Source organism: Buteo buteo, chromosome 1 (genome assembly GCF_964188355.1).
Source record: "Buteo buteo chromosome 1, bButBut1.hap1.1, whole genome shotgun sequence".
Classification (NCBI taxonomy): Eukaryota; Metazoa; Chordata; class Aves; order Accipitriformes; family Accipitridae; genus Buteo; species Buteo buteo.
In genome coordinates this window covers 49,170,211-49,185,009 of record NC_134171.1, presented here as the reverse complement: position 1 = coordinate 49,185,009, position 14,799 = coordinate 49,170,211, and the positions used below count along the sequence as shown (strand labels likewise).

The 14,799-nt window shown below is 39.7% G+C and overlaps 1 protein-coding gene across 5 annotated transcripts in view; it reads left to right on the top strand.

Moving 5' to 3' along the window:
- The window catches only part of TMEM131L (transmembrane 131 like), an 87,256-nt gene that overhangs the window by 35,233 nt on the left and 37,224 nt on the right, over positions 1–14,799 (top strand). For 4 of the 5 annotated variants that reach the window (XM_075029612.1, XM_075029604.1, XM_075029595.1 and 1 more), the window contains exons 4-9: positions 1,005–1,076; positions 2,002–2,125; positions 3,199–3,315; positions 5,339–5,449; positions 11,722–11,799; positions 13,722–13,875. In XM_075029612.1, coding sequence (XP_074885713.1) covers positions 1,005–1,076; positions 2,002–2,125; positions 3,199–3,315; positions 5,339–5,449; positions 11,722–11,799; positions 13,722–13,875 — 656 coding nt within the window. Of the gene's footprint in view, positions 1–1,004; positions 1,077–2,001; positions 2,126–3,198; positions 3,316–5,338; positions 5,450–11,721; positions 11,800–13,262; positions 13,428–13,721; positions 13,876–14,799 lie in introns of those variants that run through there. The other variant, XM_075029620.1, reaches the window with a different exon arrangement.

The window sequence follows — 14,799 nt, the reverse complement described above, 5'->3', positions numbered from 1 at the left end:
ACAGAACTACACTTTTAAATTGGGGACCAATTAACTGTACTACCACACATTATGCAAAGCAGCTGGATAACTAATGAGACCACAGTCTGTCCCTCCCTTCTCAGATTCATCCTTGCTAGGATGCCTATTAGCATCATCCAGTAAAGGTGAAACTGGTTCTGGCTATGCAACATGCAGACTGCTTCTGGGGAAGTTTTTAACAGCATAGCACTGGCTGCGTAGATGTAATGAACAAGTGCTGGGCTTGTTTTTTACTGCTGTGGTTGTTGGGACTTGTGGAGGACAAGTTTTAATTGAGAAAGTGATGAAGATACCCTGGGATTTCTATGTTACAGGGCATCGACTCATGTTGAAATAAGCTAAAAATGTGCTAGAACTGATGGGAACTTTATTGAGAATTTTCCTAGGGCAAAGGAAAGATGATGATGTGTGTGTTTCACATTATTTCTTACTCTCTTTTGCATGTAAGAAATGAGTTGGCTTTTGCATTAAAGCCACAGCTAGGCAAGCACTTCTTTTGATGTCAGCTTTTGCCCAAGCTATTTACTCCTCTACCTCTGTATCTCTCAGGTGTGCTTGTACCAGTGCTTGTGTGAATGTCGAGTTGACAAGACTGGGGATCTGCTCCATGCTGACGTAATTTTCATTCCCCAGGACTCTTAAGTTGTTTTCCCTCTGTAGTTCACTGTGCAGCCCCATAAAAAGGTATATCAGCATGTCTGAGGGGGATATGTGCAAGGAAGGGAGGTTGTTCAAGCCAGAATTACCTCTAAAATGGGATACTTCTGCACTTCTATTGGCATGAGCTTTCCAGCATGTGCTGTTGTATGGAAACCTTCTTAAAAGGTCAGTCTTACGGCAGCAAGAGGAATGTATGAAAAGATTTGGAAATAGAGTTGTTTAGAATACAAAGAGTCAGAGCCTGTAACGTATCTTCCTTCCCTGCAGTGTGTAGCATCATGCCCACTAAATATTAATTGTGGCTTCTTTTCCCTTTTTTTCAGCTTCTCAGCAAAGATGCCTCCAAATGGGAAGGCCTTACATTTTCACCCGTCAGTTCTGCATTTTGGAATGCAGTGAGTATCTTATGTTATTGTTTTTTTGATTAATAATGAAGTGCGGAGGAACAACTATACTGGGCTACATTTGTGTAAAGAGCATTAGCTGAGATCATGCCATCCTCTGAAAAAAAGAGAAATAGTAAATAATTGCTACAGAGTTGGAACTGTGTTTCTTGCCTGGCAGTACTTTGTAAATGAAAATCAACATAGTTCTAGGAAAAGGGAATAGGGAACCATAACACATTCCGGGTACGTTTCAGGTGATTCTGCATGGATGTCAAATCAGTTCTTCATGCTGGTGGTTCATTTCTTGAAAAATTGCCTTTCTAGTAGAGGGGGAGCTTGTTGCTTCCTTTAACTTCTGAAAATAAAATCCAGAAAGTCCCAGGCAAAACATACTGGTAGAATGCTTGAGATTTTTATTTTTTTTAGTTCTTCTCTAAGAAAACTTTAAAAACTATTCTTAAATGATAATCAGCCTTTGGTCCATCAGTAACCAAAAAAACCACAATCGCCTTTTAAGTTAAAGCAATGTTTCAGAGCATGCACAGAATGAATGTATAAGCTGCTGGGTTTTAGGAGGTATTAGCTAAAGCAAAAGCCTTAAGAGACTTGTTGCTGTAGCTGACAAAACAAGTCTTTGGTTATTTAAACTTTTTTATTCAAAACTTTGTGCCTCATAAGGGTTGGGTTTTTTCTTCAACTCCTGGTGACTCAAACGAGTTTTGGCTAAGTGCACCTCTTACATCCCAATGTTACTGATCTGCCTTTGTATACTAAAGGATAAAATTTTTTTGGCATGTTTCCAAAGAATGGTTACAACTGGGAAATTGTTGCATATCGACATGTTTTAGAGTGATTTGTGTTTGTTGCTTTTTTGTATATTGCCTGTGCTTATAAAGTGAATAATTTCTTTCTCTTTTTTTTTTTCCCCCTTTAGATTACTGGGGTTACCCAGAGCTAAAATGCTGCATGCCTACAACCCTAGTAGAGATAGAGAAGTTGTAGTGAATTCAGTGTTTACAGCTACTAGACAGTTTCATGTGTCTCCTGCTTATAGCCGGGTAAGTGTTGATGTACTTTTGGAAACTATGTAATGGCCAAGTGCCAAGCCTTCATGCTTCCTTTGGCCTAAGCTTTTCATTCTGTGTTTTCTCTTCGTGCTTTTTTGTAGGACCTCCAACTTTTTTTCTGTTTTGCTAGCATTTTTTCTGCTTGCTTCTGCTTAGACTGGTGAGGGAGAAGACATCCAAAACCTACAGTAGGAAATGTGTTTTACAGTAACAGAGAAAGAGAAGAATTTTTCAGTGCTAAAGAGGCTGTTTAAATCACATTCTGCTTTATGCAGCATTATGCAGTAATCCACAGGCATGTGGGTGTTTTACAGCCTTGAATTTTTAGTCTTTTGAATGGTCTTGCATATTTCTCAAAAAAAACTGCAGTGAAATGTTTTATGCATTTTGTATTGCAATTATGAGCATAATTGCGTCATGATCTAAGACCATTATTTTAAATTGGAATTTTTTTAACAATGTATAACAATATAACACATGTTAAGAATGAATTGCTGTGATCTCAGTTTGATGAAGCCCAGATTTTATCCTCTGCTGATGTGCAAAGGGTTTTTATTATACTTTCATCTGATTTGTGTTTTTACTATGGCTGAATGGGTAAGACACTGTGCAGATATAAACGTCATTGTTCTTTCAGTTAGACCTATTTGGTTACTAATTGTGTTGCCCAAGTTCAGCTTTGACTCATTTGACTATATATCACGGTGGGGATTGATTCAGTTTGTAATAGGTATGTATATGCAGGGAGGAGGTGTTTTTGTACACGCAGAGGCTGTTGGTGCTGCTTGATTAACTCGCGTGCCAAAAGGAGTCTTGACTGACGAGGCCTGAGCTAGCCGAGAAATTCCATCCATAATGTGGCGAGTTGCTGCATGGTCTCAGTTCTTCTCCATAGTAAGAGTTGAGAGCTGTGGACAGATGGAAGTTCTCAGGGCTGAGGTTCTGCTTAGTGGGATCTACAGATAGGGGTGTACATGTGGAAGAGTCTGTTGGGCCATGCAACTGAATGGTGGGTGTTGTGGTCGCCGGCTCTGAGCAAGCAAGCTTCTTTGTGGTCTCTGCAGGTGATTCCAGCGATGGGAAAAATTTCTTTCAGAGTACTCTTCCTGCCAACAGAAGAAGGCAGTATTGAAAGCTCATTATTTATAAATACCTCATCTCATGGAGTACTTTCATATCAGGTAACTACTCTTATTTTTAGTTTGGATTGAGTTTTGGATTTACTTGTGTTTTGAAAAGTGATTTTCATACATCTTGAACTTAGAGACTTTCCAAGTTCGTTGAATTCCTGATACAAATCAGGTGGGGTAATGTTTACAATTCATCCCTTTTACCAGATCTTGCTAGTCTCATGATCCCATATACATGTATATGGTTAAAATTACTACTGTTAGTGGGTCTACTTGCGGTAGTAAAACTAAGTGTGTTTGTATACTAAGTGTACCTACAAGATCATGGTCCTGTCACTATTAGTTGGTTTCATATAATACTGCAGTCTAGACTGCACTGTGCTGGAATGCATTTGTCATGAAAAACCTATTTAGGAAATATTTTAGGTGGTTTTCAGCTACTCTGCAGGATTTTATGTAAACACATTGGGGATGTAGCACAGGGTGGGAGGTTTAGGCTCTTAAAACAGGAAAGTTGAAGTAATGGTTGTGCATTAAAGCTGTCTATTGCCTGATTAACTAGTAATTCAAACAAGTCTTAAGCTTTTTTTATTTTTATAAGGGACATTATATACTCCAAATTCTTTGCTTTTATTAATTTGTTAAAGAAAAATCTAACTCTGAATTCAGTGATTTAAAAACAATGCTAGCTTTAATCAACCATCCAGCTATTCTGTTCCCATACTTTGATATTGTGCTGGAAAACAAAGCTCCTTAAATTGAAGCATAGGTAAGTCCAATTGAAATACATGGTTTTTAATATCAATGTTGCATTTATTTAGTATTTATTAGAGGTATTGTTGCATTTGACAGGAACTTTTCATCAAGTATGAGGGAAGAGTGCATTATAGAGTGACTGACCTTTTCTTTTTGACATCTCTTCTCTCCTTGCACTCACTCCTGACCCCTTGATTTATTGCCCGGTCAGCTCAGCCAGGGCCTTTTATCAACAAGTTGTGGGGAAGCAGTTGCCAGTGCCACCAAAAAATCAGTTTGTCTCCTGTTGGACTGCTGCTAAAATCAGTAACGGGCTAGTTTTCACGGACAGTTCCACCAGCCACCTGAAACAGAGGAAGTAGCTGCTCATGATTTCAGCTTGCATTAAGTTTAAGAGTTTCAAAATTGGGCATAACTCAAGTGGTTGATGCACAGTTACAGTGCTCTTGAGAGCCCAAAAGCCTTGAAACATGTTTGATGTTTCTAATGCATTTATGCAAGAGTATGTACAGAAGATTCACTCAAATGGAGAAGAGGTACCATTATAGTAAAATGTATTTTGTAAATGCCTCCATAAAAAAACCAGGCATATTCCCTTTGATCTGCTATTTTGTATCTCTAGTCAGAGATCTTCAATGAACATAGAATGCATTGTATAATCCTCTTAATTAAAAACGTGGTTTTTTCTATTAAAAAAAAAAATCTTTGCATACAAGATGCAAACCCCAAGGCATTTTTCTTAACCTCAATGATTTTTTTTTTCCCCTGTTATCTTGCATCTCATTGTCATAAACTAATCTTGGTGGAATGGAATATGAATGCAGTAAAAACATTCAACTTGCAAATCTTATAGTGCTCTGAAAACTGCAGACTTTAAAAAAGAAAATGATCAAAAATTATTTTACTCAATTTTTAAGGCAAAACCATTTAATTCAATATGCAGCTGGACTAGTAACAAAGTTTTTCCAGAAATTACTGCACTGCCAAATGGTGATATGTGTATTGTAATTGCCTGAAGAATAATAAGAGAGCTTAGATACTTTCTTTTTGGGATCACCTATGGCCTGCTAGTAAGTGCTTTGTTTTGTTTCTGTAATAAAGCCTGAATGAGCAAAGATGCTATAGTACCATTTATGTGTATAGTTACTTTCCACGTTGGAACTTTATATCTATAAATTGTCTTTTAAAAGGATATAATGTGAAAAACCAATCTGTTTCTTGGGAAGATTGTTATTATTAGCAAAATAGTTTTGTATGTTACTGTGATAACTGAAATATTAGGTGTTGATGTAATGACCTTTTTTTTTTTCAACACCAGGTTTTTGGAACAGGAACTCTGACATCTTCTCCAGAAGAACCTAGAGTGCAGCTATCAAATGCCTACTTACTGCTTCCACACATTCAAAACATCCAGGCGTCACACACACTGGTATAGTATACATTTCAAATGGAGACGAAACATAAAACTTAGACATAGAAGGGTTTTGTTGTCAGGTTGTTGGGATGCAAGGAACATTAACAAAAAGTCCAAGTACCAGTGACTGCAGGAGAGACATTGCAAGATACAGGGCTGCTGTGATAGCTGGTCTTCTGGTTTTATGAGACAGTCTTCGACATTTAAACTATTTCCACTTATTCTCGTTCATGCTCCTGTAGTGTGCTGTCCTCTCAGTTGTGCCGACAAAACTATTTGTGAGGCCCTCCCCTGAACTAAACTGGAGAATTGATCTGTCCTAAAAAAAATAAACTTTGTACTATAAAGTTGGGGGAGGCTGTTTTGGTTTGTTCTGTTTTTTACTTCAGACCCCATTCCCCATGACAGTTCACAGCAGGGCTGCACCAAGTTTGCCACAGTTAAAAAGCATGGCATGCTGCATGGATGAGAACAAGAGCTGGGAGTCAGGCTGGAGTATACCCTCCTGCCTGTACCAGTGCTGAAGATACCAGCTTCACTTACGTCTGTTTGACTAAAGCAGGGAGCTGTGGAGAATACACCAAGGTGGATTTACGAGGCATAACTATTTCAATTGAAAGAAGCTTTAATGATTTCTGTCATTTGGTTACAGTTGGAGGTATTTTCATAGTCTTCCAGGCCATACAGAACCTTTCAAATGAATAACTAACCGGAAAAAACGATCTTTCAAATTTCCTTTTGTATTGTACAGAGACTTAGTTTTTTCAAAAACATATTTAGAATATCTTAGCACATAACAGAATTGAATCTTTTATCTAAATGTAAGCTGTATTGATTGCCTTCGTGATGTCTTCTTCTGTTCTACCTGAGAAAAATTCTCAGCTCAGATCGTATTTTTCAGTCTGCTACGTATATGTTAGGTCAATCTTACCTCTGCCCGAGCATAATGCACAATTTCCTTCTCTTCCTTTCTTTTCCTCTGTACCAGTCTCTTTCTGTAATCACATAAGTGTGCTTGCTTGTGGGTGTACACAGACAGACTCTTGCAAAGGAACCAAAAATCCTCATGGTTTGTAATTTGGTGTGCTAGGGTTAGAATGGAGAACAGTTTTTTTGGATGCTGTTCATGACATGTCTCTTTGCATCTTTATGTGTAGCTCAATGGGTTGTTGTCAGGTAGGTACTGTCTGAAGTTTGGATCCATGCTCTGCTACTTCACAGTTCAGTCTGAATTCCTGCGTAGAGAAGTTTTGGGGGGAGCATTTGACATTTTCCTTACTGTATAGTGAGGAACATTTTCCTGTGCTTTATTTCTCTAAGTACAAGCTTGAGGTCATGTTTGGCAGTGCAGCAGGTACCACCTGGCACCAGTCTTGTTGCAGGACATGAGTTGTGAGAGAGTGTTGACTCAGTTCTCTTTGCTGTGGGTGTAATTTTCCTGTGCCAGGCTATAATTGAGGAATTACTCTTCAGTTCGCTGAATGTTACTGATTTGGATAGAAATGCTGCAGCAGTGGGACAGGCTCCTCAGCTGCTGAAGGTGGTAGACAAGATCTAAATACTGAAGAGGACCTTATGGCTTGAGTTTGGGTTCCTTTTAGAAAAATATTGCTCTATGGATAGCTGTCCTCTCCAGAAATGCCTTCTTCAATTCACTCTACTAATATTCTGATCCAGATCCCATAAAAATTGGTATGATTCTGTTTTGTCCAGTTTATATTTTAGGCTCAGAAGCTGTGGAAGGAAGATAGGTCTATGAGGTTTGAGTGAGGGACTACATATGTGCAAACTTAAGAATATGTAACTATTAAACATACAATGGAGATTTGTAGTGAAAATGCATTTAAAACAAACCAGTCATACTCACTTAACTGTCCACATTTGCTTTCCCTTGTTTATTTTTAACTGAAGTAAATACCAGTGTAAGTTCAGGATAGCATAAGCCTCATTTACACATCCCTTGTCGTCTTGGGATGAATCGAGTTGTAACCTTGGGCAACAATGTCTGGTTTGATATGCTAAAGGTATCCTTACCTCTGAAGTCTACTGATACTGCTTGGAAACCTGGGAGAAGGCTCACCGAGTGCTGCATGGTGTGTGCCTATTTTTTGTCTCTATTGTCTCCTGTTTTAAAAGTGGTTGTGTTTAAGCTGTTTGGTAATATTGATGTCCTTGATCATCAAGGCCAGAAAGGTAACATCATTTAGTCCCATCATGTGCTTGGTAAAATGTGTTCTCAGAACTGCTGGAGGCATTGTTACCAGAACCCCGAATAGTTGTTCTTACTCCTTTGATGGTTGGAAACCTACACCTGACTTTCAATCTGAATTGCTTTGTGGCTGGTTTATATTTGTTTCTTACGATATGCATTTAGTTTATATAACTCCTCCTGCTTCTGATGCTTATACCCAGAAGCATTTGCAGGTGGCATCACATCTTTCAGCTTTTGCTTTGCCAAGCTGAATGGTCCGTGCTCTGTAGTATCTTATCTTCTTCAGTGATGGGCTGTCCATTTCTTAACCAGACTGACAACCCCTTTCTGCAGCTTCTCCAATTTGTAAAATTTCTTTGGAAGGTGAATGGCCAGAACTGTACATATGGATATGGATGAAATTTTGCCTCTACGAAGTATTTATGTTGGAAATATGATGGGAATTACAGACGAAAGTTTCCCTCTACAGTAATATTTCCATTAGAAATACAATATGCAACAGGTTTGTGTTTGCATTTTTTGTGGAAAATGAACTTCAGTTGATTTTGTGAGTTGTTTTTATACTTTAATAGGCAAAGGTACGCAGGCCTTTCTTTTTTCTCCATCATTCCCCCAGGGTTTTTTAGCAGAAATTCTTGTGATTAATGAGAAGAAGAAGAAGAAAGACAAAGTTACCTTTTCTACTGTTGAATTTCACCCTCTTTCTGTTACTCTTTTCAAAATTTCAGCTTTTGAAGGGTTCAGGATCGGCATGCTCTGGCTGTGGTCCTGGATCCCAGGATTTCTGGGCTCCTGGCTCACTCATCAGGAGGAAAGAAGAGCTGTGTCCAACACTGTGAATTCATAGTACGTCCACGTGGCCATTCAGCAGTGGCTCGTTACCGCTAAGCCGTAACAGATGGTGGAGCCCATATAGGTCATCTTTGTTTATCCAGCTTCTGGATGTAGTCTTTGCTCCAATTGCCTGGTTTTTGGCATTATTTAGTATTTGGATGGCACTAACAGGGCAGCTACGTCACTGCCTTGTTGTGTTCAAAATGCTGTGCAAACACACTAGAAATGTCATTGGTGGAGTGACCTGCTGGGTGAAATGTCTTATCATAGGAGACATAGGCATCACTTTGCTGACTTTGCAGAGGAGTTTGAGCCAACAACATGGGAAATACTGCATGTACTGTCAGGAACCCAAGATTCCTTAAGCTGTGTTTTGTGCTGGTGGACAGAGTATCAGAGAAGCAAATGTGTGTGAGTGTGGTGCTTGGGTGTGGAGGAGGAAGGTAACAGGGCAGTAGAGTTTTCTTGGTGTGCCAGCCTGTTAACTGCCTGCAAAAAAATGAAGGAACTCTGCTGAATCATTATTACAGGGACAGCTTATTAACACCATTCAGAGTGGCAGTTTCTCTCTAGGGCCAGGGACTGTCTAGGACAGAAACTTTGAAGTATCAGCCTGCAGGAAGAAGGGGAAGCTTGTTCGGTGTTTGTTCTTTTTTAATTACACTGTAGCCAAGCTCCAGGAAGTGGTTTAAACTCTAAAGTCCTGATAATGATGCAAGAATATCTCTGAAAATCTTGTATAGAGCCATGTCCGATTGACAGGGCACCTAGGGCAGAATAAGGAATTCTTCCCCTGAAAGTGACCTTGGGTCTGTGGCTGCTTGGTGGCTCTTGAGCTGGCCTGTGCCACCTGTCCTGTTGATGCTCTGTCTCTTTTTTGATGGATGTATTATTTCCTAAGTAATTACCTACAGTACTGTCCCCCAGCGAGAATCGTAGACCTTCACCAGGAGAGCAGGGCTCCTTGCAGATCAGATGGTTCAGGTTTTTAGGGTTTTTTTGAAAGAGGCCTCTGTTTCTTTAAAATTTAAATGCAGGAACTTGCCAAAACTGCTAAGAATTTCATTCGTGGGGCTTCTATCAGACTTCTCTGTTCAGTTCATATAGGATTTGTGGGTGCTGAGTGTGTGTGTATGTACAAGTATGTATGCATGTGTACCTAATACAAAACAGAGGCACCAGGTAATGAAGTGGCAGTGGCTGTACTGCTTTGCAGTGCTTTTTCTAGCTTTTCCCCTTGTGCCATGCCTCTCGTTTTCAGTTCGCCTCTGGTGCAAACATACGCTGCATAACTCAGCTCTCTGCTCTGATTCATAGGCAGTGATTTTTACAGTGTAAATGGAGTGCTTGCACTGCTGGGAGATGTGGACATGGTCCTGGGTTTGTCTTCCTGGAAACTGCTTCTGACCATGTTTTCTTCTGAGATGCTTTTATCTTCTCTTTATAGTTAACGCAGCTGTCTTACCAGTGTTGGAAGATAGGGGGCATGACAGTTATGCATCTATTGTCTGCCTTAGATAACTGAAAATGCTTTTCCTTTTCCAAAGATAGCTTCACAAAAGGAAATAAAAAATTCCCATAGAAAACAGATCAACATCAAATACACCCCTATAACATTTTTTTATCCCTCTGTGCGCCTTACATTAGCAGCTTCAATTTTAAGGTGACAGCAGTTTCCCATGTAGATCTATGCCAGGCTAAGAAGTTAAAAAAGTTGGAAAAGTGTGATTTAGCTAATTTTTTTTATAGGGGTGTGGGGTCTTAAATTGCTTTAAACTACAGTGGCACTGAATAAGGGCTAACAACTCATTATTTAGGACCATGAAAGTGGTAGTGTTCTCTCAAGCTTGAACCACTGAGAAGGGAAGTCTAAGCATCAAGGTTTATCTGACCAGAAAAGTGACCCCCAAAGTTGTTCTTTATATAATCCTACTGCCTCATTAAAGCTCCACTAGCAGTCGTAGCCATGAGAGGTCAGAAAATGGTGCATGTTTTGGAAAAAATTTTTTTTTCTGGTCTCAAAATTTGATGAGGACAAAAGCGTTTGTAAAAAAGAAAGGAGGTGGCAGGGGTTCACGTCCCCCAAAGAGCTGGGCTGGGGGACAGGGTTTGGGTCGCTGCTAACCACCTTTGCAGAGGTTACATCGCCCTCTTGTGTGAAGCCCCAGTCATTTTGGTATGAAATCTGGTTGAATCGGGAATGCAGAATGCATGTTGGCTTCCTTTTAGCTGTGCTTTTATAAAACTGGACCCCCACATGTGTGGTAAATCTACTCTCTGTTCCGATGCACCTTGCCCCCTTCTGCCTGTCCCAGGGAGATAGGAAATAGGGTGTTTGGACACTTCAAAAACTTTTCTTCACTGTTTCACTTTTCGGCATCAAATTATTGAAATTCTTTAAAGTCAGTTGCATCGACACTTTCAGAGACTTGAACCTGCAGATACCCCACTCAGATATTTAGTTCATATTGCAAGAGAAACTGGGGGTGGGTGGATGGTCCACATCAGTCTCAAAATCACCAGGTAATTTTGCTGTAATTAAGGCACTGATAGAGTGACAAGTCTATCACTCTAAATTTTTTTTTTTTTTTAATTTAGAATCAAGATATACTGTCTCAGCAGTTTGTGAGAGTAATTTGACAGTCCAGATTTCCAGATAGCTTTCATGAACTGTGCTCAGCTTTGTCAGTGCTGTTGCCCTGTTAGATTTGAGTGCTTTACAAACTGGCACAATCATCTTTTCTTTTCCCTTTCCAATCAATAAAAAGGCAAAACAAGTATTTTCTGTCTGTCCATTTTGGCATGAAGCTGTGTCCAAGAAGCTTTATGTTCTAGGCCTAGTAACTATTTCAGTGTCCAATCAGCAAAGAAAATATACAGAAAACAAGGCAAGAAGCTTTTAAATTATACAAAAAGGTCTTTGTTGAATACAATTTATTGACATATGAAAGTTTATAAGGGTTGCTCATGTTGATGCTGTACAAATATTTAATAATCATGTATAATAATAATTTGATAAGTAAGTAGATATTGATGGAGTTCCTGAGAATTGGAGATTGATTGCTGGCCTACTGTACAGAGTAATTGTATTTATTTTAAAAAAGTTTCTTACATTGCTGTGTCATGCATATGCAGAAACAGTCCTATTATCTTTATAAATTGTGGTGTGTGAATCGGATTTATGTGATAACACCTTTTGAAACAACGTGCTTGATGTTTTCTTCACTTTTCTTTCTTACAGGCAGAAACTACGAATGCCAGTCTGTTACGTGTTCACCTTGAATGCAGTTTACCTAATGACGCATATCAGCAAGTTAAGGTATGTTTTATTATAATTTCATATCTATTTAAGTCTTTTTATTTTAATCTGAGTTTAGAGGGGCACTTCCCAGAGCTCTAGAAGTTTTAGCAACAATGCAGTTTTGAATGTCTCAGTTTAAAGGGGAATTGTGCTTTTAGCTATGCTTTTATAAAACCATATCCTGTGGTATAAATTAAATGTCACGCACATCACAATATAAGCTGTAAGAGAGGGGGAGATAGAAAAAGACACCCCCACCCCGAAAAAAAACCCCAAAACCAAAACCCAAACCAACCCAACAGGCTAAGCGTTTTAACGTGTAGGTATTGTATTACTTACATGGCGTACAAAAGTGATAAGATTCCTGTAATTTCCTTTCTCCAGAAATGTTTCACAAGTTTCTGGTTCACACTGACAAGAGATCAGAGAGCTGAGAGGCTGAAGTCTGGGCTGTTCGGGCCATGTGCTCGCTCAGGAGGCTTCGAAGGTGGCCTTGGCGTTGGGCAGAGCTGAGGAGGGGGGAGCTCGTCAGCAGAAACGCGCCCTCCAAAAGCTCTGAGCGTTCAGGACAGTAGCTCTCCTCCTCCTCCTGGGCAGTGCCGTCCGAATCTCCTCTCCCCCCCTCTCCTCAAATGTCCTTACACAGTAAATGGGTGTTGGTTCCCAGCAATGATGGTACTCAGTGGGGTATTTTGTTGGATCAGATATATAGGCCCACGCTGTGGTCTGCAGCACCTTTCTTCTATCAAGCGTGACAAGACCCAGACTCCCTAGCTGTTTTTCTGTACATTACACATCACAGTGATCCTGTGCTGGTTTACTCCCTTGTTTGATTCTTGGCTTGCTTTGGTGAATAAGCCTAGGCTTGAGATGCACCTGAATATTTCGGATTACATGTAGTGCAGCTGCCCGCTCTCTGATGCGAGCTTCCCAAGGGCACATCATCCCTGTGCTCCAGTCTCCACAGCAGCCTCCTCTCCTGCTCCTGGCAGCCATTTCAAGTGCTGAGGCTTCCTGTGATGCTGTGTGAGCAGTGAACTGGCATCCTGTTCCCCAAGACGCTTCCCCACTCCCGCTGTACCTCCTTGCGGCACTTCAGATGAGCTGAAGGTGTTTTGCTGCCACTTCACCAGAGCGCTTCACGTGCCGGGGTGGATGTTTTCTCCTCCTCCTCCTGAGCAAATTAGGCCTCTTGGTAGGGCATCGGAGCCTCAGTTTAGCGACCTTCATGGCATGATGCAGGACAAATTCATGTTACTCGCTGTTGATTGTCTACTTTTGTTTTGCTTTGTCGGCTTTAATTTTTTGTGAAATGGTGTCTGTGTCTTTGTATTTGCTAAGACTCAGCTGTCTTAACAGCAGCCCCTACTTACAGAAGGAAATAAGATCCTACTTGTATTTATCTGAAGTATTCTAGCCAGACGACAGTGTTTTCTATTAAGAATTGTACATGTATGTTTGTTTTTTTAAAATTACTTCAGTGAGAAATGGAGACAAAAAACACAGGATTTGGAAAAATTAACTATAAACAGACCAGTGAACATGAACTGTCTTCCTACCATTAAGACACATGCATCAGTCTGTTTATGGCACATTTTATTGAAGGCAGAGGATTTAACAAAGGAAACTGTTTTGCAGTCCCTGAGGTGAGACTGACTAAGACAGTTTATAAATTTGCATTCTTTCAAGGTTCAGTGTCCTTTTTAGTTGTTTTTCGTCTTTGTTTTTGCTGTGCTGTCTGTACCTGCACTGTCTTTGGTTTCTGCTGAGATTTTAGCAGAGGTCCTAATTGCTCCTATTTTGCCAGCACTTTGGTGCTGGAAACCTTGTCTGTTAGATAATACCTTTGATTAAGTTCTCAAAATACCTTACTGTAATGAATTTTTTTCTGTTCCCTCCCCCACCACACACACACACCATATCCCCTTGTCTCGCTCCAGAGTTGCTGTTTTATGTCCGATGACCCAATGCTGCTAGAAATGACCTTAACGGTAAGAATGGAAAATGCCCAACAAGATTTTGTGGAGCACAGACAATACTTACTGGAGAATCTTTTTGTAGTTTATGTAGCAATGGAAAAAACGAAGACCTCAGGTAAGTCCTGAATATGACTTAATTGTAATAGAACTTGGTTTGATACATAAGTTGTGATTTGATGTGCTAAATTAAATCAAATTCAGAAACAGTTAAATTTTGCGAGTAAGTGAGAACAAATCAGTTGTTAAACACAGCTTGTCAGCCACTTTGTTTAGGGCAGAGTTAACTGCAAGTGCAATCCTCTTTATAAAAAGGTAACTACTGTAAAGCTGTAAACTACATCAGTTCCAGTCTTTAGTCCCCCATGCTTATGCATCTGCTTAAATAGTATGAAAGGATGTCATGGTCCTTCGATTTCTATGACTGCATTTCTGGTTTCCCATTAATTAAATTAACCATAATAGGACTATGAAGGCAGAATGGTTTGTACAGTGCTGGGGATAGTGGCTGTTGTGGAAAGTCAGGTAATGAGGTAATACAGATGTATGCATCATTTGTTCTTGTAAGCTGGAATTCCACAGGCAAAACAATCAACTCCTTGAAGTTTCTTTATGCTACATTTATTGGGTGAACAAATCCTCTAAATCAAGGGGATTTTTAATTATTTATAGAGCTTTGCAGTCTGAATAGCTTTTTTTAGACATTTCTGCTGTTTTTACTTTCTGATTGAAGACGAAGAAGGAACTGCTTAAGAATCCAGATCAAAATAATTCTTTTTAACACACTAGTAAAAAAAGAACATGATCTTTTTGTCTTTTGAGAAGTTTGATTAAAAATCTATCACAAAACAACATATGCTGTTCCCCCTGTGCCTGTTCTGTGATGTGATATTTACACAGAGCTGAAACTGAAATACCCACTGTAAACCTAGTTTCCCTGCTGGTGAGATGCCAGTGCTTTGTTATGTTGAGTTGTGGACTTACGTTTATTCTGATGCTGGTAGAGAATTGTTCACATCTGTCGTGTCAAGGGTGCTCGCTC